General features: G+C 39.8%; 3 protein-coding genes across 3 annotated transcripts; 1 reads left to right on the top strand and 2 right to left on the bottom strand.

The window, feature by feature from the left end:
- Positions 1 to 278: 278 nt before the first annotated feature.
- LOC117303511 lies at positions 279 to 13883 on the bottom strand. The gene is made up of 11 exons (XM_033787735.1): positions 13800 to 13883; positions 11583 to 11829; positions 9372 to 10475; positions 8590 to 8866; positions 7918 to 7985; positions 6930 to 7073; positions 6320 to 6402; positions 5116 to 5236; positions 3747 to 3872; positions 2869 to 3007; positions 279 to 1715 (listed from the first exon to the last, which is right to left on the bottom strand). The coding sequence occupies exons 2-10, from the start codon at positions 11782 to 11784 to the stop codon at positions 2874 to 2876; spliced, it is 2259 nt and encodes a 752-aa protein (XP_033643626.1). The 5' UTR covers positions 11785 to 11829; positions 13800 to 13883; the 3' UTR covers positions 279 to 1715; positions 2869 to 2873.
- A 5056-nt stretch (positions 13884 to 18939) lies between these two features.
- Positions 18940 to 19983, bottom strand: LOC117303348 (melanopsin-like). The gene has a single exon (XM_033787514.1). It carries the CDS (start codon positions 19981 to 19983, stop codon positions 18940 to 18942), a length of 1044 nt encoding a protein of 347 aa, XP_033643405.1.
- Positions 19984 to 22155: 2172 nt separating this feature from the next.
- LOC117303120 (histone H2A-like) lies at positions 22156 to 22732 on the top strand. Its single transcript, XM_033787217.1, has one exon. It carries the CDS (start codon positions 22316 to 22318, stop codon positions 22730 to 22732), a length of 417 nt encoding a protein of 138 aa, XP_033643108.1. The 5' UTR covers positions 22156 to 22315.
- Positions 22733 to 23730: the final 998 nt, after the last annotated feature.

The raw sequence follows: 23730 nt of genomic DNA, 5'->3' as shown, positions 1-23730 counted from the left end.
TTCATAGGAATGTCTTCCTTTATATCAAAAACCATTTCCTTCCTCCATGGTCGCATGCCCCAAAACTAAAAACAAATTTAACAAATTAACCAAAAGGGGTAAGCCCGGCATTTCCTTCAAAAGTGGGCTTAATATTGAATCATGAGGGCCTGGTAGGGACCAGTAAAAAATCAGGGGGGGGGGGGGCGGTTACCGCATTCGTTTACTATAGTAACTCTTATTTTACACCATAAATGGTTACAAAAACAAGGGGTGAATTTTTTTTTTAGGCTCTGAAAAGAACTGCTTTAATGCACATTGTATAGCATTATAATCCATTTTACTGAGGAAATACATGCAAATTTACATATACACAATATTACAAGATCGTGAAAATACAGTACTACAATTTGTGTAAAACGTCTTCTCTTAGAATAAATCATCCTTTACAAAACTGTATTACACACATAATTATTATTGGGGGAAAAAATGACCTAAAAAGTATTTTCTCTGCTGCTTTAAGTTACTAGCACAAATTGATTCTAAATATACAAAAGTATAAAAAGTGTAATTTTATCAAAATAATGTACATGTATATTTAAAGTAGATTATGCTGTCCTTAAAAATGGAAACAATGTGGTCTTATTTGATGGCCTGGCTCTTAAAAAATTCACTGGAAGTGCATCTCAAACAAATGTTAAACTGTTTTAGATGTGAATAGCTTTAGCTTGTTATCAAAATTCAACAATATTTAGTATACAATTCATTTTACACATCTGCTTTTGTTATGTCAGAAGTCTGACTTTACGGAAGGAAAGTGGATGGAATAATACATCCTTTTTATCTGACAACTAACACCTGTTATCTCCATGTAATTCCTATTCCAAACAGTGTTCTTAGTCGGATCATTTTCAAACCAGTGATAGCTGCCAGTCAGATTAACTGCGCATCCATCAAGTTTAATGAACCAAGTAACTCAATGTAAACACACCAACTGGTGAAAAGGATGTATTATTTCTAAGTTTTTGTGGCGAAAATCAGAAAATCTGGTGCTTTCCTGAAATAAACATCACTATTCAAGTTCACCTGCCATGTTCAATATTTTGAAAAAAATACTCAAAACTAAAAATGGAATGCCCACATTTTTGCCTCCAAATTCTATAAACATTTGTACCACAGCCAAAAGAACAGGAAATAACTGTAGTTTCTTTGCAACAAAATGGGCCAGCTGAGGATGAGTTTTTAGGTAGAAATTGTCATTGGAATGGTTTGGTATTGGTACATGTATTTTCAGCTTTATTATCAAAATTTGATTGACTCAAAATCATGCACCAAAATAGCAATTATAAAAATCTTGGCATAAAGTTGTCCTTGACTCAAAGCACACACATGAATGATTCACAAATAATTCAAGAATATAAATATATAGAGAGCATAAATATACAAAATTGTCTCTGAAGTCTGCATATTTTTTGCATAATAATGGTTTTCAATTCAAATAGACATCATGTTTCAACACTGTGGATTATCACCCTGTAATAAATACAATAAAGACGCAAGTTCCTAATCACAGCATAAGATCATACCTGATAAGGCCAACTGTCTACATTGACGAAGAAGAAATAATTACATACATCCATGATCAATTCACACAAATAACTTCCCACCAGCAAAAATTTCAGATTCCATGATGGCTCCTCTGTTTTTACAATAGAAGAGTGCTTGCCTTGAACACTCTGTAAGAAAAAGAGGGGGAAAAAGGTATCATGAATCAAATGTAAAACGTTTTCACACTGTATCTCCATAGAACACAGCCCTGGAGAGGGTCGGGAGTTTTTTAACCCCACGGTTACCTGACCCCACTTTCTTAAGCCGTGTTCACATAGGACTAATGTTTTACCGAGACAGTGGTTAACATTCCAAAAGGGGAAACTTACAAGCGTCCTTACTTGGATTAATGATGTGGGTAAACTAAACCGAAACGATCGGTAAAACACATACCGACTAACTTAAGACAAACACAAGAGGGCGCTATTGTAATGACCTTTGACCAGGTGCATGACAGCGAGAATGCAATGAGTGCAACCGAGCTTCTGTCCGTGTAAACAATGATGTGTACAACATATCATCACATGATCAAGTGGCGCAGCGCGTAGATCGGGTGACCGGATGTGGCTTTTTTACCAGGATGGCTTTTACCCTGATCGCATTTGCACTGGACTTTTTGGCTCGGTTAAACTGACCTGGTAAATTTAACCGGGCAGACATGGGTCGATTAAACTACCCATTCAGGTCGGGTAAGTTACCTGGGAGGGAAACTTCCGGGGCTGTTCGCATTGGACTTAAAATGGGTAAGTTACCCATTTGCTCGGTTAGTTTACCCAAATTAAGTCCAATGCGAACAGAGCTTGACTTTCCCCGCCTCTGTCCCTATTCCACAGGGTTTTTGTTGCACGATACCCATGGGTTTTACCACTTACCCTACTCTGGAGTAGGGGTGGCTATTTCTCGGGGTTTGCCCACTTGCCAGCGTAGATCAGGCGTAAAGCGATCCAAGTGTGAAAGGGCCATCCGTTATTCCCCCGAGGTTGCCCCAAGGAAATAGAGTAGTGTGAAAAGAGGCTGTAGACTTCACTTGGCCCTCATTATCAGTACTGGGGTGGATTTCACAAAGAGTTAGGACTAGTCTTATCCCGAGTTAGGACCAGTTACTCGTCCTTACTTGGGACTATCCATGCAATTTGTATATCTCCTAGGACTAGTCCTAAGTTAGGACTTGTCCTAATTCTTTGTGGAATCCACCCCCGCTCATTATACCCCATTGCTACCCACCCAGCTGGACCTCAAAATTCAATAGTTTAAAACAAAACAGACTGTATTTATATTTACCTCAATCAAAAAGTCGAGTGTGGTCCAAGTTGGTGATTTTTGGCCCGACGAATTCCCTGGATGGTGAATGATGGATGGTGGACCATGCCGGAATCGAACCCCCAACGAGGGGTGTATGTTCCAGGACCTGGGGTTGTTTCTGCAAAAAAAATAATTGAAAAATTAAAATTGATTATCTACTAATAAATTTCAGCTGACTTTTAGTATGTCGAGATCGGCTGTTGCCAGCTTGGGGTTTAAATCTCCTTGCGAGATTTTGCAGAGTTCCCATGACGGGAAGAGCATCTAAACAAGTTAGCAACTCATTTGCTTTTATGCTAGGTTACTATAATTTGTGTTTATTCAGAGATGCTCTTACTGCGCTTTGAAACTTTTAAAGGCGCTTTATTCGTAGTATTATTACTATTATTCTATTCATAAATACCTCAGACAGTTTCGCTATTCCCATTGGTGGAGAGCGCGTCACGTGGGTGTGTATAAACCTTTGTTTATGACCGGTAAAAAGTGTTGAAACATGGGCATGACACGCGACCTTGCACCTGTTCTTATTAGACAGTTGCTTCATTCCTATTGGTCGAGAGCAACGGCTGAAACAGTTGTGCCACATCACGCGATACGCGCATTTATTTTACTTTTTGACCAAAAAGTGATGATGTTTTTGACCGAAAAGGTATTTATGAATGGGAATCAAAGTGTGTTGAATCGGTTTTCAACTAGTGGTTTAAACCCGCTGAGGCCTGGTTCTTGATAATTTACCTCGACTTCGTCTCGGTAAAATTATCAAGAACCAGGCCTCGTTGGGATTAAACCACTAGTTGAAAACCTCTTCACCACACATTGCTTCCCTTATTTATGATTATTATAGTACACATTTTTACCTTTGCCACCCCACAGCTGTGTGCCTTGGTGCCTCTGGCTGATGGTATAGCTCGGGGCTTTCCGCAGAATAATAGAGTCTGAATTGGAGCGATTGTACTCGTTGGGTCCTGGTTCATTCTCAGAGCCTAGACAAAGAAAAGCAATCAAAGCATTAAGTAAAAAAAAAATGAAGGCACTGGACACTATTGGTAATTACTCAAAATAATTGTTAGCATAAAAAACTTACTTGGTATTGAGCAATGGAGAGCTGTTGAGAGTATGAAACATTGTGAAAAAATGGCTCCCTCTGAAGTAATGTAGTTTTCAAGAAAGTAGTAACTCAAAATATTTGAATTGAATAAGAGACCTCACCTGAGGTCTCAAATTCATGGCATCTGACAGTACACAACTTGTGCGACGAGGGTGTTTTCTCACCAACTTTGAAGACCAATTGAGTCAAATTTTTCACAGGTTTGTTATTTAGTGCATATGTTGTGATACACCAAAGGAAAAGAGTGGCCTTTGACAATTACCAAAGGTGTGCAGTGCCTTTTAAAGGGAAGGTATACATTTGGTAAATCACTCTTCAAATTAATGGCAAGGCAAACCATTGGTCAGAAGCCTACAGCAGCTTTCACTAGTAACAAGCATTCTAAGAAACATTTCACTTTGAAGCAATGTGGTTATGTAAAAAGACAATAGCTTTAATGCCCCGAAATTGCCAACGTAACGCTTCTCAGATTGTGTATTCCTATTAAAGCAATTGGACACTTTCGGTAAACAGTATTGTCCAAGGCCCACACTTCGTGTATCACAACTTCTATATAAAATAACAAACCTGTGAAAATTTAGGCTCAATCGGTCATCGGAGTTTGGAGAAAATAACGGGAAAACACACCCTTGTTTCCGCACGTTTCGCCGTGTAATGACATGTGTTTAAAATAAATCCGTAATTCTCGATATCGAGAATTGATATTGTTTTAATGTTTTCTCAAAAAGTTAAGCATTTAATGGAATAATATTTCAAGAGAAGTCTTTCACCATTACCTTCTGTAAACCCTGTAAAGTTATTTGTAAATATGTGAACTTTTTATTTTCTGTACCGAAAGTGTCCAATGGCTCTTCCTGCATGGACAAATATTCGCTTTGAACTTTCTGCGATATCTCTTTTGGAATGAAATTTTCAGATGTTAGATTTATTGTGTACATTAACATTTATGTAGGATTAAAACAATCGAACGGTTAAACAAAACCAAAGGTATACCTTCCCTTTAATCTTTTTGTAGAAATCACTTTATAAAGAAAAGAACGACCAAGCAAAATAAGTTTGATCAATTAGGTAAAAGAAAATTCCCATTAAAAACACTCGCCTAGGGGATTAAGCCTTACCTCTTTTGTTAATGCTGAATTTGGACTTGACGCCTATGGAGAAGTTTGGATAGTCGAACATCGTTGGTTTGCGCCGTCCAAGAAGTGGACGAGTGCTGTTATAGTGAGCTGGTGATGGCCACTAAACAAAAAATAAATGAAGTATAATATTAATTCCCCATCAAAAGCCCATGAAAACTCAAGCAATGTTCACACTGTAACGCTTGCAGTCATGGAATATAGCCCTGGGGCTAGTAGGCCCCAGGGTTTTAATTCATGCAGTAACCCGGCGCACGTTCACACTGTGTCCCTATTCCACAGGGTTTCAGTTGCACGTTTCAAGAATAACCCTGGGTTTTACACTTTACCCCAACTCCTGAGCAGGGTTGGCTAATCCCCGGGGTATGCCAACTTGCAGGGGCAACACCAGGGGAACACCTGGGGTAAAGGGTCATAGTATGAAAAGGCCAGCCATTATTCAACCCGGGGAAAAGAGTATTGTGAAAAGGGCTTTAGAGGAGAGGTTTGCATCCTTTCCATGGGGTTTCCACTTTCCTCGTAAGCAACCACAAAGATTCAAGAAATTCATCTACGAAACAAAAGATGTTAAACTTGCATCGGGGATAAAGAATATTAATTTTGGGTTTCTTTTTTTTACCCATACACCGATGTGTGTTAGCACTGTATACTCAGTACTTTCCCAAGTCCTGTAAAAACGAAAGTTAGGGCCTTGTCACACGAGGGGAACTTTTGCAGAAAACCTTTGCAGGCAACCAACTACAGTGTATGCTACAGGACCACTTTGGAAGCACATGAGTAATATTTCAAACAAAGTCTTACGATCCTGACAAGAATTTGTGAACATTCAAATGTGAATGGCTTTTCTTCGTTGTGATTGCCTTGAACTGGTTCTCTGCAAATTGCCTCGTGTGACACTTGTTGAGAGAACAGCAAAAACAATAACAGGTCAAAGGTCAAGAGTCCTCTTTCTAATTCTGAAAACTGTGTGGCTGTCTTTATTTTTGGTTTTGGTTTTTAGGTTTTTTTTCTGAAGGAATTTAAGCCCATCGATGGTTGGCGCATGAAAGACTTAAGGGTGTTAGAAATTTAACTGAATTAGCTTCTTTTTGTAGGGGGGTCTACTTAACATTGGTCAAAGTGCTATTCAAGAATTGCAAAATTACAACCTTGTGAATTTTGACAATTGTATGGATTTATTACTTACTCTTTTATCCCAGTGGACTTTTGTTGTGAATCCATCTTTGCTGTTGAACCATGTCTTAGAATTGGCTGTTCTACCGCCACCGCCTGAAGAAGAAAAACCAATGAAATGTCAGTGAAAAATGATAATCACAGATCAATATTAGAAAGAGAAAAAAAACAATGCTCTGAGCCCAGTTTTATAGAGCTGCTTTAGCAGAAAATATTGCTTAAAGTTTCTCTTCTAAGTAGAAATGAGTAGGATACCAGTCACAAATTGTACTTGTGACATGGGAGTTTGGCTGGTAACCTTTAATGGTAAGCATAATTTTGTTAAGCTTAGCTACTTGTTGTGCTTGAGCAGCTCTCTGAAATTGGGCCCTGCACAGTAGTGTAGCGACAACCCAGGGGGTGTCAGCATGACTCTCAAAGTTTGAATTGGAAAAGCGAGATACAAGTTTTTGCACTGATGCGTAGATTTCAACTCGCACTTTTCTTGTAGTCTATGGCCAAACGTGATCTACTGAAACGTAACAACCCAATCTAGACATAGGGGGTGTCAGCCTGACTTCTAAAGTTTGAATCTGACAAGCGAGATACAAAGTTTTTGCACTGATGCGTGAATTTCAACTCACCCTTTTCCTGTAGCCTATGACCAAATGTGAACTCAGGAGCGTTGGTTTCATTCAAGGGTTTGTTTCTTGGAGTATAACGGCACGGCCCAGGATTATCGAGGTCAAAGGGCATCGGAGGTCGACTGTTGATTGCTTCGTCCAAACCTGACGATATGAAAACATTTTCCATTGTCAATACTTCTCCTTGCTTGTGTCAATCATAGCAGTAATATAATAATGACGATTTCTTATAAAGCCCATTTGACAGTAATGATGTGCTTTACATTAGTGCCCTGGGCCAATTTCATAGAGCTGCTTAAGCAAAAACAAATTGGTTATTGCACGAAAATAGCTTGCTTATTTTACACATGTTACTGGCCAAAATTTCATGCCATATACATTGCTTGTGACTGGTATTGAGCTATTGTTTACTTAGCATAAAAATTGAGTGGAGTCTTTGGCCGGTTTCTGATTTTACTAAGCATTGATTATTTTGCTTAAGCAGAATTTTGTGCTTAAGCAGCCCTACGAAATTGGGCCCTGGTCATTGGGCCAATAACATTCCTGTACTCTCTCTCAGCTCCCTAGAGAGTATACAGCCTTGGGCTGCTTTGGCACCTCAAAGACTTTTTCAAACACAATAGCAACCTCTACCTTTGCAGATACACATTTATACCCCTGGGTGAAAGGAAGCAATTATAGTAAAGCATCTTGATCAAGGACACAAGTGTCATGACCGGGATTCGAACCCACACTCCGATGACATAACCACCAGAACTTGAATTTGATTTGTCATTCAGTGGACCAGCTATTTCAATACAATTTAAAAATACGCTAGCTATAGTTAGCTGCATATTCATATTGTCAGACATGAATCTCCACAGAGGCAGCTGGCACTTGCCTCTATGCCCCTATAGTCGTTGCCTTGCTGCCCTTTGAAATGTTCCAGTAAAATTGTTAATCCCTGCCCCCACAAGACCGAATTACCAGTCTTGTATTGTGTACTTACTAATAACTTTGGTTTGATGTCTTTCTTCATAGAATACACTGCTGTGTCTGTTCAGTACAGCCCTCTTCCTGTCAGAAAATTATGAAAGAGAAGAAATTAGATGAATCACAAAGAGAATCTGCAACGACCATTAATACAGAGGATTTGAACGAATATTATAAGTTATCACACAAGCGCGAGTGGAATATGGAAAAATATAGCGCTTCTGCGCCCCATATCCAAAGAGGCCGAAGGCCGAGTTGGATATGAGATGCAGACGCACTATATTTTTACGTATTCCATTTTTACGTATTCCATGAGCACAATATCTTCCAGTCTCACGTGCAACGCGCAAAGTTTAAAATTTCAGAACATTATTTCGCGACGAACAGCATGAACGCACACAAAGTTTAGAATGTAATTTTTGCACTGTCCGTATACGGAGCGTGACGCATTGACACTCAAAATATGCACTGTGTAATAAAAACAGAGGAAGTAGGATATAAAACAGAAGTCGTAGCATATATGTTTTTATTCCCCAGTAGTTTGAGCATCTGATTGGTGGATTAGCGCGTACTGGAAGATAAATCTTGATGATCTGGACTAAATTTTGTGGTTCTGCTAATGTGGGAGGCCAATGCAGCTCAGCATCACCCATTATTAGGACAAATTAATCAGCCACCTAGTACTTGCCTCGCTGACACCATAACTGTCGACATCTTCATCACGGACGGTGGCAGCTTGGCTGAATTTAACGCCCTCCTGACGTCCCTGTCTCTCGTCCCGGTTTTACTGGAGCCACTAGCCGATGGGATACGTGGTATGTGAGTGCGTGAATATTGCCCTTCACCCCGTGAGAGACTCCTGTTGTAGTAACCTTCTGGAATGTTGGCTGGATCCGTGGACGGAGGGAGGGAACGGGAAAGACGAGGATCAGGATGAATTGCTGGCAAAGGATGTTTTCTGGAATCTGTAAACAAATAAAAAGTTTACTTATCTTCGGATGACAATGTCCAATATTTCTTCTCGATAGGTTTCATTTTAGAATGTCGACATAATAAAACAAAGATGTTGACTTCCCGAGAGAATCATTAAACCATACTGTTTTTACAATAACATCACACGCTGCTAAGCAGTTAAGATTGATTTCAACTTAAGAACAATTTTTTCTCTTTGTAAAATCAGCCCCAAGACCACAAAGGAAGTTACTTCTGCTTCTTCTATTAAAAGTTATCTGGTAGTGGAATGCAACCTGGTGGAATGAATTCATGTTATAAACTGTTTTGACTGAAGTAGCAATAGCTTTTTTTTTTCAAATTTTATTATAATACACCATTAAAAATCGAGTACAGAAAGGGTCACTTTGATCTAACTAAGGAAATCTGACCTCTCTGTTTTTTTCCAAATTGTTGGTTAACCAATTGCAAACATAATTTCCAAACTGTTTATTGAAAGTGAAGTACTTAAATACATACCACCATATGCATCAACAGGTAGTGACGATCTCATCTTGTGCATTGCTGGGTCTCTTAAATCATATTGCGATCCTCTTTCTTCATTTACCTCGTCCACATCACCAACACCACCTGTAGGTATATGCACCGATCCAAGCTGAACAAAGTCATCGCCCTGGTGCAATTCATTGTTATTGTTCCGTTGCAGTAAGACAGGAGTGCTCTCTGCACTGGATGGCTCCTCCTTGACAGGAGATCTTTGAGACGGAGACTCTGGGGAGGTTTGAGAGTTAATTTCTGACGTGGGACCCTGGTTTATTTCGTTGTTGATATGCGGTGAACTGGCAGTCTGAACTGTTACAGCTTGATCAGCCTGATTGGAAGACGGCGATTCAGGGTCAATAGGCTGGTCCCCACTCTCAGGAGCATCTGATGGTAGAGCAGCTCCTTCTGCTTCCTTCGGATGCACATTAGAGTCGTTCTCATTACTTTGGACAATGCCTTCCTCCTGATTGTAAGACAGCGACTCGGCGTTGTTCGGCTGGTCCCCACTCGCAGGAACATCTGATGGTAGAGCAGCTCCTTCTGCTTCCTTTGGATCCACATTAGAACTGTTATCATTACTTTGGACAGTGCCATCAGCGGGTTCCTCATTGTCTACACTTTGATTCTGTTCATTTGTTGAGATCTCTTCTTTAGGCAGTTTCAGACCCTCAGTTACAGTTTTGCCAGGTTCATCTGGTTCCGGTTGGAGAAGTCCTGCATCGACCTCTCTATCCTCAAGCTGATCTGTATCAGTCTCTTCACTCTCGCAAGCTGCATCTCCTGCAGAAGGCACTTCAACAAGGTTAGTTTGAGAATCCTTTGAGTCTATGATGGGGGATTTGACAGCGGGAGAGCTGTCAGCAGGATCCTGGTTTGAAGGAATATCCTGGATAGACTGTTCATGGTTTAAATCCTTGTCTGGCGGACTTGTGTTCTCTTGGGATGCATCCTGATCAGGTAGGACTTCATCTTTTGAAGCTTGGTTTATGTCCGGATTGTCAGTTTGCTCTTTGATGGTTTGATTGTGGTCAACAACAGGGTCCATAATGTCACCATCTGGATCTGATCCTGTCAACTCATCTGTGTAAAACAATGTTTACAAAAAAAAAAAAAATAACTAAAATTATAAAATAGTAGCTAATTTTCAAGTTCTAGTTGATTCCAAGTTTAAAGGGCCTGTAAATGTTTGGTATGACTCTGAAAATTAATGGCAATAAAAACTAACTTACAGCAGCTATGGATAGTATTATGCATTTTGAGAAACTTTTCACTTTGACACTTTGTGGTTGTGGAAAAATATATCACTTTATATCCCCAAAATTTGAATCTGAGAAGCGTTGCTAATAAAATTGTGTATTCCAATAGCAGATTAGTCTTCCTGCGTTAACTTAACCACTCCGGATTTTTTTTCAGTAATATCTCAAAGAAAAAAAAAAACTTTTAGAAATAAAATTTTCACAGGTTAGTTTTTTTGGTATACAGCCTTAACTGCCCAAGTGCGCTAAGCTTAATCATTCACAAGAACCATCTCTGCCCTCACAGTAACCCATTTTACCTTAAGTGGAGAGAAGCAATTATAGTTAAGTAACTTGCTCATGGCAAAAGTTTCATGACCGGGATTTGAACCCACAACCTGACAACTCAGCCATCAGCAGCGCTTGAGTCTAATGCACTTAACCGATCGGCCTTGACACGGCACAACAAAATATATCTTAACAGATGTTAAATTTGCATTTGGGATAAAGAATATTCATTTTGGTTTTTACCCATAGACACCGGCGTGTGTAAGCACTGCATACTCAGTACTTTCCCGAGTCCTGTGAACAAATATCACAGGCACATTACTCGGGTGGGATTCGAACCCATGACCCCTGCAATTCAAGAGCAGTGTCTTACCAACTATAAGATATATCTGTTATTTTGGTACATATTCTTTCTTCAGATGTTCACAACTTACCTTAACTATAATTGCTTCTCTCCACCTAGGGGTAAATGGATACCTGTGAGGGCTGAGATGGTTCTTTTGATTGGTTTAGCCGAGTAGCGCATATATTGCCCCCTTCCAGGGAGATGAGATGGTTTAAGGAATGATGTAAGGCGCAGTGACCCGGGGTAATAATGTCGGAAGGGCTTTGAGACACCCTCAGACGTGAAAAGCACTATATAAAAACGGGTTATTATTATTACCTTGTTCAATGGCTTGTTCACCAACTTGATCTATTCCCCTGTCTGCCTGGGTGTTACCCGCCTCTTCAGTCCCTTCTGTTGAATCGACAACAGCTGGTGCAATCTCTTCATCGTGCAGTGTACCTTCTTCATTGACAGCGGCAGCACCATCCGCTTGCTGATTAGATTGCTCCGTTACCTTTTCTTGTTGTTCATCGGCCATTGTGATTTGATGCAAACGACACTGCTACATTACTAGTGGATACGCCTAAAGGAAAGAGATAATTGCTTTTTAAGTCAGGTAGGCGCAATGGTGTCTTGCCTCGCCTTCCACTGCTGGACCCCGGTTCAAATCCAACTGGGAGCACTATGTGGATTGGTTTTCCCTAGAACAATTCTCTGGGGTTTTACTCCCACTTCTAAAACTGAAATTTCTTCATTTTCTTCTTTCGATGCTGAAAAGGCTTTGACAAGAATTATCATAGATGTAGATGTGAATACTAGTAGAAATGCCTCAACTGACTCAGGCTTAGATCATGGCCGCTGTAAAGTAACGTTTTTAGAAATAGGGCTATTTGAACGACCAGGAATGTGACCCTGTAATGCAGTTGAGAACTACAGACTGTTTATGAATCACCTACACGGATGCCCCTGCTAGAGCAAAGGGGCAAGGCTGGAGACCTGGCTGAACTAAATGAAATTGAAAGTGCCAACGACTGTGCTTGGTAAGTTCTGGGCCCAATTTTATAAAGCCTGTACTAAAAGTGTAAGCACAAAAATGGCTACCCCTTCATTTCTAAGCAGTACTACCAGTAGCACAGAAAAGTATGTAGCCCCATATGTGTAATAACGTAACCCTCGGAAGCTGTCGGGAGGAGGGTTACGTCATCGCAACTACATCCGTCACTGTGTGTGTGTATTCCGTAAGCATTCTTGCTAATTAGTAATACCAGCAAAAATTATATTACTAACTATTTTATTAAGACTTAAGAAGTCGTTGTCTGTTGTCATGGTTGTGACCCCACTCAATTTTTGCTCAGCAAAGAAATTTTTCGAGCAGAATTTTCCGCTTAACAGCTTTATAATTAGGCTATGAGAATGAAAATGATAGATTTGCGTCCATCGCCCGCATGCTCTGAAAGCTACCGCCGAAAAAATTCTCTTTTTTCACAAAATTCCATTATTCTCGCAAAAAAAACTCTGCATCACAAATTTTCAAGTTTCAAATCATCATACAACGGTAAAAGGTTATATTTACGCATTTTACTATACTATACAAGGCAGACATTCCACCGCGATCGTGATTGCGATCGTTTTATTTGCAGTAAACACGCATCTGCTGTCGTTCATCTGTCGAGCGCAATCAACACATTTGCGCAACAATGTTCTGCGCAATTTGTAATTTGCGCTATGCAGAATAGGCAAATATGTGTATCGAGCATTCGTGTGCAATAACAGCTTTGAAAAGCTTACTATGAGAAAATAATGAATAATGAAAAATGATAAAAAGCCTCATTCATGTCATTTAAAAAATGCCTGGACGCAAATCTAAAATTTTCAATGTTTCATTCTCATGGCCTTTGAGTCCCTGTCTGATCTGAAACACTATTCTCTAGCGTGTGTGGACAGGATAAGAAGAAGTAGAAATAATTATAAAGTCTTAAATAATATTATAACTTAATTTAATTAAAGTGAAGCATTTTTTTACTTAGTTTTAGTAATTTACTTCTATATATTATTCTAATCTTATGCATTCAGATAATTCGATTTTCTGATTCCATCCTACTGTCTTCTTAGCTGCTTAGCAATAGCAATTAGCATGCTTTAGTAGGCCCTATCGCTAAAGTCTAGCTGTAAAAAGTGTAAAATCTCTTCTTTTTTATTGTACACTCAGCAGAGTCAGAATCACTCAGCCTTTTTTTCAGACCCTATTTTTATTAGGCTACCGCTATGGTAAAGGGTCAGCCTTCTAGTAAGACCCGTAAATTTCATTTTAAAAGATGTCCTTATTGTGTAGGACTCTGAGTTCCCTTGACTGGAAGACATATCAACACAACAAAATAACCCGAGGGGGCCGAGGTGTTTGTAAATAAAATAAATATTCCCGAGGCGAATGGGCGAAGCCGAAAGCCGATGGAACTAGTTTGTTCTTTCAGGTTTGTCAACTTCCAACTACTACAGGTGAGCCATGTCGACTGTTCACCTGAATTAAACCATATTATATTAGTTTTACTTTACCTCACAATTGTCTAGTTTTCGGCATCATATCGAGCTCTGGAAAACACATGATAGACGCACACATTGCGTGAGTCGCCATCTTCTCACGTCGCTAGGGCAATGTTCGCGCATGCGTACAACAACATAAGTGCGTAGACTTGATTTCAAGGCTCTATCGCAAAATTAATGTGATGCCACCATAGAGCTGCCACACAGACTTGGTTCGGTACTAATTGAATGGCATTTGAGAGAAATAGGATTTAAGGCATTGCATGGTGAGGTATCGATGTATAATATTTGGTTTGCGGTAACACCATGTCTCCTGACGATGACTAGAGCAAGCTAGTCGAAACGTTGAGACCAATTCAGAACTGACTCCGCGGCAGTACAGTTAATTACGATCCTATAAGCTAAAGTAGTAGTCCAGTCTAATTTCGATACCATCCGCCCTGGTAACAGTTTTAAAAGCAGGACAGAACTGAGAAGTCTCCCGAACCTCCGATTATCTACTCCACGGCAGTAGAATAAAGCAAGACAGTTCCCTAAGAACAAATCTACCTGGCAAGTAGATACACACATGGTGTTACCGCAAACCAAATATACATTTTGAGAGATGTTGATATTATAAAACATTGTGGGATATGACCGCCTTTGAAGTAATTGTAGTTTTAGAGAAAGAGCAAATTATTAGGTCATTTGACATCACACTTCAAATCCGTACACGTTTAGTGAGACAGCCAGAGGATTCAAAGTTGGATTAGACCGTACAAAATAGTCCCGAGAAGACGTTTTCATTTTAACAACATAGTTATACAATCAAGTATTTACAATGAAATTACACTCTAAAATATGTGTCGGAATTGACCCGTAGTTGGGGTCCCACCGGATCTGAGCCTTTTTGGGGGTCGGGTCAGTATTAGCCTTTAGTCAAGGCGCACGCGGCACCCCCAGATGTCAAGCACGACCCCTGGGTGTGCCGCCGCCGTGCATGCGCCTTGATTAAAGGCTAGGTCAGTATGAACTGGATGTCAAACAACACATTAATGGGTCAAACTGACCCCCCCCCCCCCCAAAAAAAAAAAAAAAAAAAAAGAAGAAGAAGAAGAAGAAAAAAGACCCGGTTTCAGGCTCAATTCATATAGGGCCTACTGGGAATTTTAAGAATGGAACAACGCACAATACAACTATATTTTTGAATATGACAGTACATTTTTAATGCAAATTCACACTTACACAATCCCTATATTAATTTTCCAAGCTATATGCAAATTCTATATACATTAGAGCATGACCAACGTTTCACTTTACCTATCTAAAATGCAAATTCACTCTTTTAAAGTTTTATAATCACTTTTAAAGTTCACACTTTTAAAGTTGTATTAACATACTTTTAAAGTTCAAGGCCTATTAAAGATAGCGTGCAATTCAAATTCATACATTCAATCTTTCCCTATCAATTCATTCCAAATTATTTTGTCATTAACCCTTTAGTCCCTGCACCGCCCGAGTTTGCTGAAATCCAACTTCTCAAGATTCTTGCAGTAAATTACTGGAATCGTAGTTCAAATTTTAAAAGATAGCCATGGCTTAATGTGTATGCACAATTTTTTACCCTTTCGGTAATATTTGTCAAAAAGTACAAGTTCTCATGGGAACAATAAATGCCTCTCGTTAAACGGCTACGGTAATTTTTATGGCGAATATTTTTGTACACGGATAAAATGAACACAATAGCTTTTCAAGGCTTTTGTCTGGCTCAATGCTCATACTGATTGAATGCGAAGGCGTTAATTTTCGACAATATCATCATAAAAATATGATGAACAGTTTCCTGTTTACTAATGAGCGTTTTATTTTTCGTAAGAGCTAAATTATTTCATCATCATTAGCTTCGACAAGTCAACTGTGAAGGGAGAATTAATAACGATCTATAACAACTAGATATATTAACAAATGCGTAGACCTACTAATGACTATCGAGTTTTCTTGTGATGTTCCTACAAACACAAGCTAGCGAGGTTTCCTCGTACCGCATACAGTGTATCGCTATATGCGGCTGGGCGGTACAGTGGCTAAAAATGGTTAAAACAATATTGAACGGTTCCAAAAACGGAGATATAAATTGCATCTAAGGTTTTGCACAATTAATAATAATCAGATCATAATGATAAGTGAAGTGCCAAGTTAATTAAAAACTTAAAATGAATGTTTGTTTGCAGGGACGACATATAGGTTTGCTGCATGGTGGTTGGTTGGCGGTAATTGACAACATGATGAGGAAAACATTTGGTTACTCTTCCAAATTGTGTTTATGTTGTGACCCTTTGCTCCTGCGGATAAGGTATTTTAAACCGCCCACGATGACTGAACGGAAAACGGAAACCAATGGATGCAGACAAAAGGTGCTGTTTTCTACATAATGGTGGCTGCTTTAGCCTATTTCTTATGAGAGAACTTGTGGTTTACGGCGTTTAGGCCTCATAATATTAAATTGCACTAAATTGCGGGGGGTGCCTGATGGCACGGCGCTATTCTTTTGCAACGTTCCGAGTTTTCGCCAACCCAGGTTAGAAAACCATGGAAAGCCATAAATGCAAATCAAAAACAGATGCTATTAATTTGGGTTTTGTTTTACCCATACACCGATGTGTGTTAGCACTGTATACTCAGTACTTTCCCGAGTCGTGTGAAAAAATATCACAGGCATGCTACTCGGGTGGGATTCGAACCCACGACCCTTGCATGTGAGTTTTTTCCACAGGACTCGGGAAAGTAGTATACAGTGCTAACACACACCGGTGTATAGGTAAATAAAAAATAAAAAACCTTAATATTCTTTATCCCCGATGCAAATTTAACATCTCTTATAAGATACTACACTGTTCAAACATAGTGTTGATTTTGTTGAATACAAAGCAACTAATCATGGGAGGTATTTCATTCAGTTGAATGTTTGCCGAAATCGTGAATTTGGTTAAAACACGATTGAGTGTTTTACAACCATCGGCCGTCCATGCCAACCAAGGCGGTCAACAAAATAATTATACGCTAGTATACGGCGATAGAACGCAACAGTACGGCCATGTCAAGTGATATAAATACAGCGACACATAACGAAATCATGCAGGGCCTACGGCTATATAAAGCAATGGTAGTAACGGCGATGTCAACACAATACGGCAAATTTGAATCTGAGAAACGTTACGGTCAGTAACGTTTCTCTGACTGTGTATTCCTATTATCGAGAATTATTTTTCCTATGCGTGGTCATCGCTCTGGATTTTCGGCGATATCTCTAAAACGCGACTGCCTTTTGAAATGAAACTTGTACAGCACGTTTATTGTGCATCTATCTACAATCGAAGGAACGAGTGACCACAGGGTATTTAATATAGGCCTACTTTACGCTTCTGTCTAAAGACCCCCATAACATATCACACCTTTTTTTCCCTCTCAGATGCCTATGCATCAAGCTCTTTCTCAAAGCCATTGGACACTTTCGGAACAGAAGTTTTTTTTTAAGTTCACAGATTTACAAATAACTTACAGGGTTTACAGAAGGTAATGGTGAAAGACTTCTCTTGAAATAGTATTCCATGAAATACTTTACTTTTTGAGAAACATTAAAACAATATCAATTCTCGATATCGAGAATTACGGATTTATTTTAAACACATGTCATGACACGGTGAAACGTGCGGAAACAAGGGTGGGTTTTCCCGTTATTTTCTCCCGACTCCGGTGACCAATTGAGCCTAAATTTTCACAGGTTTGTTATTTTTTATATAAGTTGTGATACACGAAGTGTGGGCCTTGGACAATACTGTTTACCGAAAGTGTCCAATGGCTTAATTTTGACACTGTTCTCGTCGAGAGTTGGCTTACATAATAAAGAATATAGCCCTTAGTTCTTATGCTCATTGGTAACTTAAACGTGCAGAGACAATGTACCGTCTCTTGTTTTTATCCCTCGACCAGCTACAAATGTTTCAATAAAATGTACGCTTGATCTTTTTGTTTGATATAGTTGGTAGTGGCTAAAGCTTTTCGAGTCTTTCTAGCTGTGGACGGTATGTTTTTAAATTGTAAGCCTTGAACACAGTACGGCCTTTATGTAGATGTTTTACGAAATAGAAAAACTGACATAGACAAAATATGTATTGACAAATACAGGGGGACTGTCACATGAGGACTAAATAGCTCAGTTGGTAGACCGCCGACATGAGACGCATGCCGGTTGTCCGGAGTCGTTGGTTCAAACCCAGCTATTATAGTTAATGTCCATTGTTCAACCGATTTTAAATAGAAAAACCGTAAATATTCTTTGAGCTTGAGTGATACACTCTAAAAACTAAAGGGTTGAATCCAACACTTGCATATGAGCTCGGTGAGTGACTACACTTTGAAAGTGTTGGATCCAGCGTTTTATATGTTAAATCCAACATTTTAAACTATTTGGTCAACAATTTAAGTGCATGCCAGTTTAACGTTTAAAAAAGCTGATCCAACAATTCAAAGGATTTTGTTTTGAGAAATGTTGAAACAACACTTAAATTGTTGAATTAACCCTTTTTGCATTGGATAACATTAAAATGTTGGATTTAACATAAAACGCTGGATCCAACACTTTCAAAGTGTAGTCACTGACCGAACTCATGCAAGTGTTGGATTCAACTCTTTAGTTTTTAGAGTGAACCGTCAATATTCTTTGAGCTTGAGTGATAGGATGTAATTATAATGGTACTCTTCAAATTCAGCTTTCGTACACTGTGAGCATTTTATTTAAAGGCAGTGGACACTAATGGTAATTACTCAAAATAATTATAGCATAAAACGTTTCTTGGTGACTATAGTAGTGGGGAGAGGTTGATGGTGTAAAACATTGTGAGAAACGGCTCCCTCTGAAGTGCCATAGTTTTCGAGAAAGAAGTAATTTTCCACGAATTTGATTTCGAGACCTCAGGTTTAGAACTTGAGGTCTCGAAATCAACCATCTAAACGCACACAACTTCGTGTGACAAGTGTGTTTTTCTTTCATTATTATCTCGAAAGTTCGATGACCGTTTGAGCTCAAATTTTCACAGGTTTGTTATTTTATGCTTATGTTGAGATACACCAACTGTGAAGCCTTTTCTTTGACAATTACCAATGTCCACTGCCTTTAAGCTGTTCCGTGTATACAACTTTGGCATCTGACCAGTCTCAGACATGCCTTCCTCACTTTTGCATTCATCCAAGCGTAAATGAATGGGTTTAGAGCCGGTCCAAGAATTATGAGGAAAAAGTTAAATCTTCCAGTTCGGAGGAGAAGCACGGAATGTTTCCACCCGAAAATGTATGTGATTGATTGGGGCAGCCAGCAGACGACAAAAAGTACAGTGACAAGAAATGACATCTTCGCCATGCTGATCTCCTCTTTACTGATGGTGCGCTCTGGTGGTCGGGGTTCGCCGACCGGGCGTCCCCCGCTGCTATCGGCCTGGGAGAGGTCATTATTCTCGGCGGTGTTCGGCACGGTGACTTGCACGGCCCGGACTCGGCGCTTGCTCGCACGGATGGCGTGAAACATTAAGCAATACAGGGTAGTTATCATAAGAAAAGCTGTGAAAATTACCAGGACGATCAGAATGGTCACAAAAACTTGCGTGTCAGGGTCGAGGGGGTCGAGGGAACAACACCCAAAGACTGGGTTGTAGTTGGTCACAAAGTGGACAGTCAACTCGGAAATTAGAAATACCACGACGAATGCGAGAACCCACATGAGAACGATGCTGGCGATTGTCTTACTCCGGCTACAAAATTTATCATACGCATGTGGTTTTGAAATAAGGATGAACCTGTTTATGGCCACTGTAGCTAGAGTTGTGGTTGACACACCCAGCAAAAGAAGGGATGCTTTCACTGATAGACGGCACTCCGCCGGGCCGAACGGCCAGCGATTTAAGGCCACCGAGGTACAGTACAGAGAATCAATTATAATGGAAAATAGGAAATCAGCCGTGCTGAGGTTCAGAATCAAGAGATTATGAGATGTCCGGAGGTCCGGAGTAGTCGCAATGGAGAGAATGACCATGAAGTTGCCGATTGCCCCGGTTGTGCCGAGGATGGCGATCATCGTGGCGTGGAGAATCCGTACGCCGTCACTCACGGCGTACGGATCGTCGGTGACCTCATCCACGGCCTGGTAGTCTGTAGTATTCCACATTTCCGATAACTATTTTGCTATAACTACAAATTATTTGCGAGGAGCAGAGTCAAGGTGCACCGTGTGTTGAACACTTTTTCCCGGTGGTATGCGATGCGAACTCAACTGACAGCCCCCAGTCAAATCCACTTATCTTGCTGTCTCACTGAAACCTTTATGTACCGTTTAAGACATGACAGTTACAATTTGTGAATAGCCCACGGCATGACACAGCATTGACGAACGTTATTAGCATACCGTCATATGACTCTATTATGTACCTTAACTGCAGTTCTAGAATGTAAACACAATATTCTAAAAGTCTCGATCAATTATTGCCTTATTGGGCAAACTTAAGGTATAGGCGATGTATAAAAAAAACCTACTCTTACAAACATCTTATACTGCCATCACTCAACGTGTAAACATTGTGAGCTGTACGACGAAAAAATATGCACACAAACCGGCCTTCCCCGACACTTAGTAAATGTCGTCTGTCATCTCACACTCGTCAGCATTTATGATTGGAAATGGATAATTTGTCCTTGTCTCCCATTTGGTTGGAAAAAAATTAGTATGAATTTGAATGAAACACAGATTTACATAAAACTTACACGGTCTAGATGATGATAGTAGAAAACATCCCTTAAAATATTTCTGTCTGAAATGTAATATTTGATGAGAAATAAATAAAACTAATTTCCCGTTATGAGTTAATCGCTCAGTGGGCGTTTTATTCAGTCATGCAAAATAATCGGGTTTTTTTCTCGTGACCCAGATAGCCGATCGTACAGCTTGTCAGTTCATGTATATGGTGGATTACACGGCGTACACTGCCAGCAATTGTTTTGTTAGCAAAAGCCAAACCGTTAATGTTCCTTTAAAGACCATGGACACTATTGGTAATTGTCAAAGACCAGTCTTAACAGTTGGTGTATCTCAACATATATACACAAATAACGAATAACAAACCTGTGAAAATTTGAGCTCAATTTGGTCGTCAAAGTTGCGATATAATAATGAAAGAAAAAAGCCACTGTCACGCGAAGTTGTGTGCTTTCAGATGCTTGATTTCAAGACCTCAAATTCTAAATCTGAGGTCTCTAAATCGGATTCCTGGAAAATTACTTTTTTTTCTAAAACTACGTTACTTTAGAGGGAGCCATTTCTCACAATGTTTTATACTATTAATCTCTCCCCATCACATGTTACCAAGTAAGGTTTTATGAAAATAATTATTTCGAGTAATTACCAATAGTGTGCACTGCCTTTAAGGAGGGCTGAAGGTAAAACTCACTTCTGTGATGCACTCATTTTCCAATAGACAGAGTCCTTGAGAAAACGGGGGAAGAGGGGGGTGGGTAAAATCTATGCTCGCGGTAAAACAATGTGAAGATAATGCCATTGATTTTTGTATTACAGTACACGTTTGTATGGGCCTATGTTTTTGTACATTTACAACTCATCTTTTGTAACTGTCAAAAACCAGTATTCTCACTTGGTGTATCCCAACAGCATAAAATAACAAATCTGTGAAAATTTTAGACTCAATTGGTCAATGAAATTGCAAAAGCATAATGCCAAAAAACAACACTCGTTGCACAAATTGTGTGTGCTTTCCAATGCCTTAAAAATGGCTTAATATTAAATTGAGTGAGAAATTACCTCGAACCTGCATGTCCCCAAGCCCCTGACATTTTTGTCCACAATTGCCATTTTTGAAATCACGGCTTGGGCTCACTTATGCTCAATCAGGTAGACCTATTTCGAAAACGTGCACTCCCCTTAGAGTAATTCGGTAATTCATGGAAAACTATACTCAGTGTGAAAATAACGCGTATTTCTGGAGTGGACACAGCTTCTTTATTTGTTACCTGCTGTAATCCCCCCCTTCATATTCCCACCAAATTCTACCCATGACCAACTGACCCAAAACAAGCATCCCTGCATTCAATAACAAAACAGTCACTGATTCTTGTTTTCAGCCAATCAGATTTCGCTTCGAAGAATTCACATCACTGCTGTGACATACCATGACGGGTTTCGAACCCCGTCCTTTGTTGCGTGGATTAAGTGCACCTGTGTGTAATTTGACCTATGGCCTCTATATATTTAAAAGACTGGTATAAAAGACTGGTTTAAACCGGTCACCCCATTTATTTGACCATCATTGTCCAATGTGGTTGGACAAGTGTCACAGCATTTGTGTAGCTAAGAACAGAAGCGAGTATTTTACGCCATCTTGGAAACACTTTTCGAGAAGATTTCAGCAGTTTCATGGTAGCTAAGTAGAAGTGGATCCTTCTACGCCATCTTGAAAATACTTTTTTGTGGAGATAAAGGCAGTTTGACAATGACGGGGCGAGGCAAAGGCGGTAAGGGCAAGCCCATGGGTGCAAAAGGACGGAGTCGATCAAACAGAGCTGGGTTGCAGTTCCCGGTCGGCCGTATACATCGCTTCATGCGAAAGGGTAGATACAGTGAGCGTATCGGGGCCGGGGCACCCGTCTACATGGCCGCGGTCTTGGAGTACCTGGTGGCCGAGATACTGGAACTTGCCGGCAATGCTGCCCGGGATAACAAGAAGTCTCGCATCGTACCAAGACATCTGCAGCTCGCCATTCGCAATGATGAGGAGCTGAATAAACTGCTTACGGGTGTGACCATCGCTCAGGGTGGAGTGCTACCGAACATTCAGTCTGTACTCCTGCCGGCAAAGTCGGCCAACAAGGCGGCCAAAGCCATGGCTGCCCAGAGCCAGGAATACTGAGTACCTGTGGACCCGAAGAACTTTCTCCCCGACAGTCCATTCTACCGAGGATCACTGGCTGTTCTGTTGCGACCACAGCCGGAATTGCAGAAGTTTTCTCTACCTTTGGCTGGACTTTTCAGAAGATTGAAGAACATTCAGAGTCAACGAAAGAACGTCTTTTGGTATAAATTTATCAAAACATTGAGAATGCCGATTGAAGAACCGCCATCTTGGAAACCTAATTAAACAATCCGATATGATAAATTTCGGGATGCAGTCTACGAAGAACAATAGATTGATGTGTATAAAGTTTTTGTTTATTTATTTTTTTTTTTTTGAGCAACATGTTGAACAAACTTCACTTCGTAACTTACAAGTAATCAAAAGATACATTTAAGATCGTCTCGATTGTTTTTGTTTAGATTATGTAAATTGCAATAAAAATTAAAACTTTTAAATTAAAAAAAAAAAAAAAAAAAGGAAAATGCATTCTGGTTCAACTTTGAAGTTGTTGCAGAAAATCAGTGTACGAATCTCTGATTTTGAAGCATTTTCTGCACTGGATCTAGAAGCTTTTTTTTTTTTGGGGGGGGGGGGGTCTGTTAAATAAATTATTACCTCTGGTCATTATCCGAGAAATCTGTGTGTATATGAACAGCTTTGAAGAAAAACAGTTGATTTCGGTTGTTATATTAAGGACACTTTTATATTAAGACCTACATGCTGAAATGGTGTTCACTATTTTTCTCCGCCTGACTCACAAACAGACATTTTCACAAGATTTTCATTTCATGGTTGTGCACAACACTTTCAACGACTATTTTTGTCAATCTCTACCTTTTTAAATAACATTTAAATAAATTTACTGTGATCAGTCACTATTTCCTAAAGTCAAGATTGTTCTGTACTTAAAAGGGACAATGAAGCGGAGGGTATAGCATCTATAACAGGCGGGGAGCTCTAGGCCTACTCGCCCTATACCAAAGTTTCGCCCGAGCTCCAACAACACACTGCCG

The sequence above is a fragment of the Asterias rubens genome, chromosome 19, assembly GCF_902459465.1.
Source record: "Asterias rubens chromosome 19, eAstRub1.3, whole genome shotgun sequence".
Lineage (NCBI taxonomy): Eukaryota > Metazoa > Echinodermata > Asteroidea > Forcipulatida > Asteriidae > Asterias > Asterias rubens.
The sequence above is the reverse complement of the archived record's forward strand: the minus strand, read 5'-3'. Positions and strand labels throughout refer to the sequence as shown.

Bases quoted from the DNA above. Each gene is read 5' to 3' on its own strand.
- LOC117303511 (XM_033787735.1), bottom strand. From the start codon at position 11,784: ATGGCCGATGAACAACAAGAAAAGGTAACGGAGCAATCTAATCAGCAA. The intron at 7,986-8,589 runs GCAAGTACTAGG...ATTTTCTGACAG, and splicing joins ACAGTTATGGTGTCAGCGAG to GAAGAGGGCTGTACTGAACA. The intron at 5,237-6,319 runs GTAAGTAATAAA...TTTTTTGTTTAG, and splicing joins AAGTCCACTGGGATAAAAGA to TGGCCATCACCAGCTCACTA.
- LOC117303348 (XM_033787514.1), bottom strand. From the start codon at position 19,983: ATGTGGAATACTACAGACTACCAGGCCGTGGATGAGGTCACCGACGAT.
- LOC117303120 (XM_033787217.1), top strand. From the start codon at position 22,316: ATGACGGGGCGAGGCAAAGGCGGTAAGGGCAAGCCCATGGGTGCAAAA.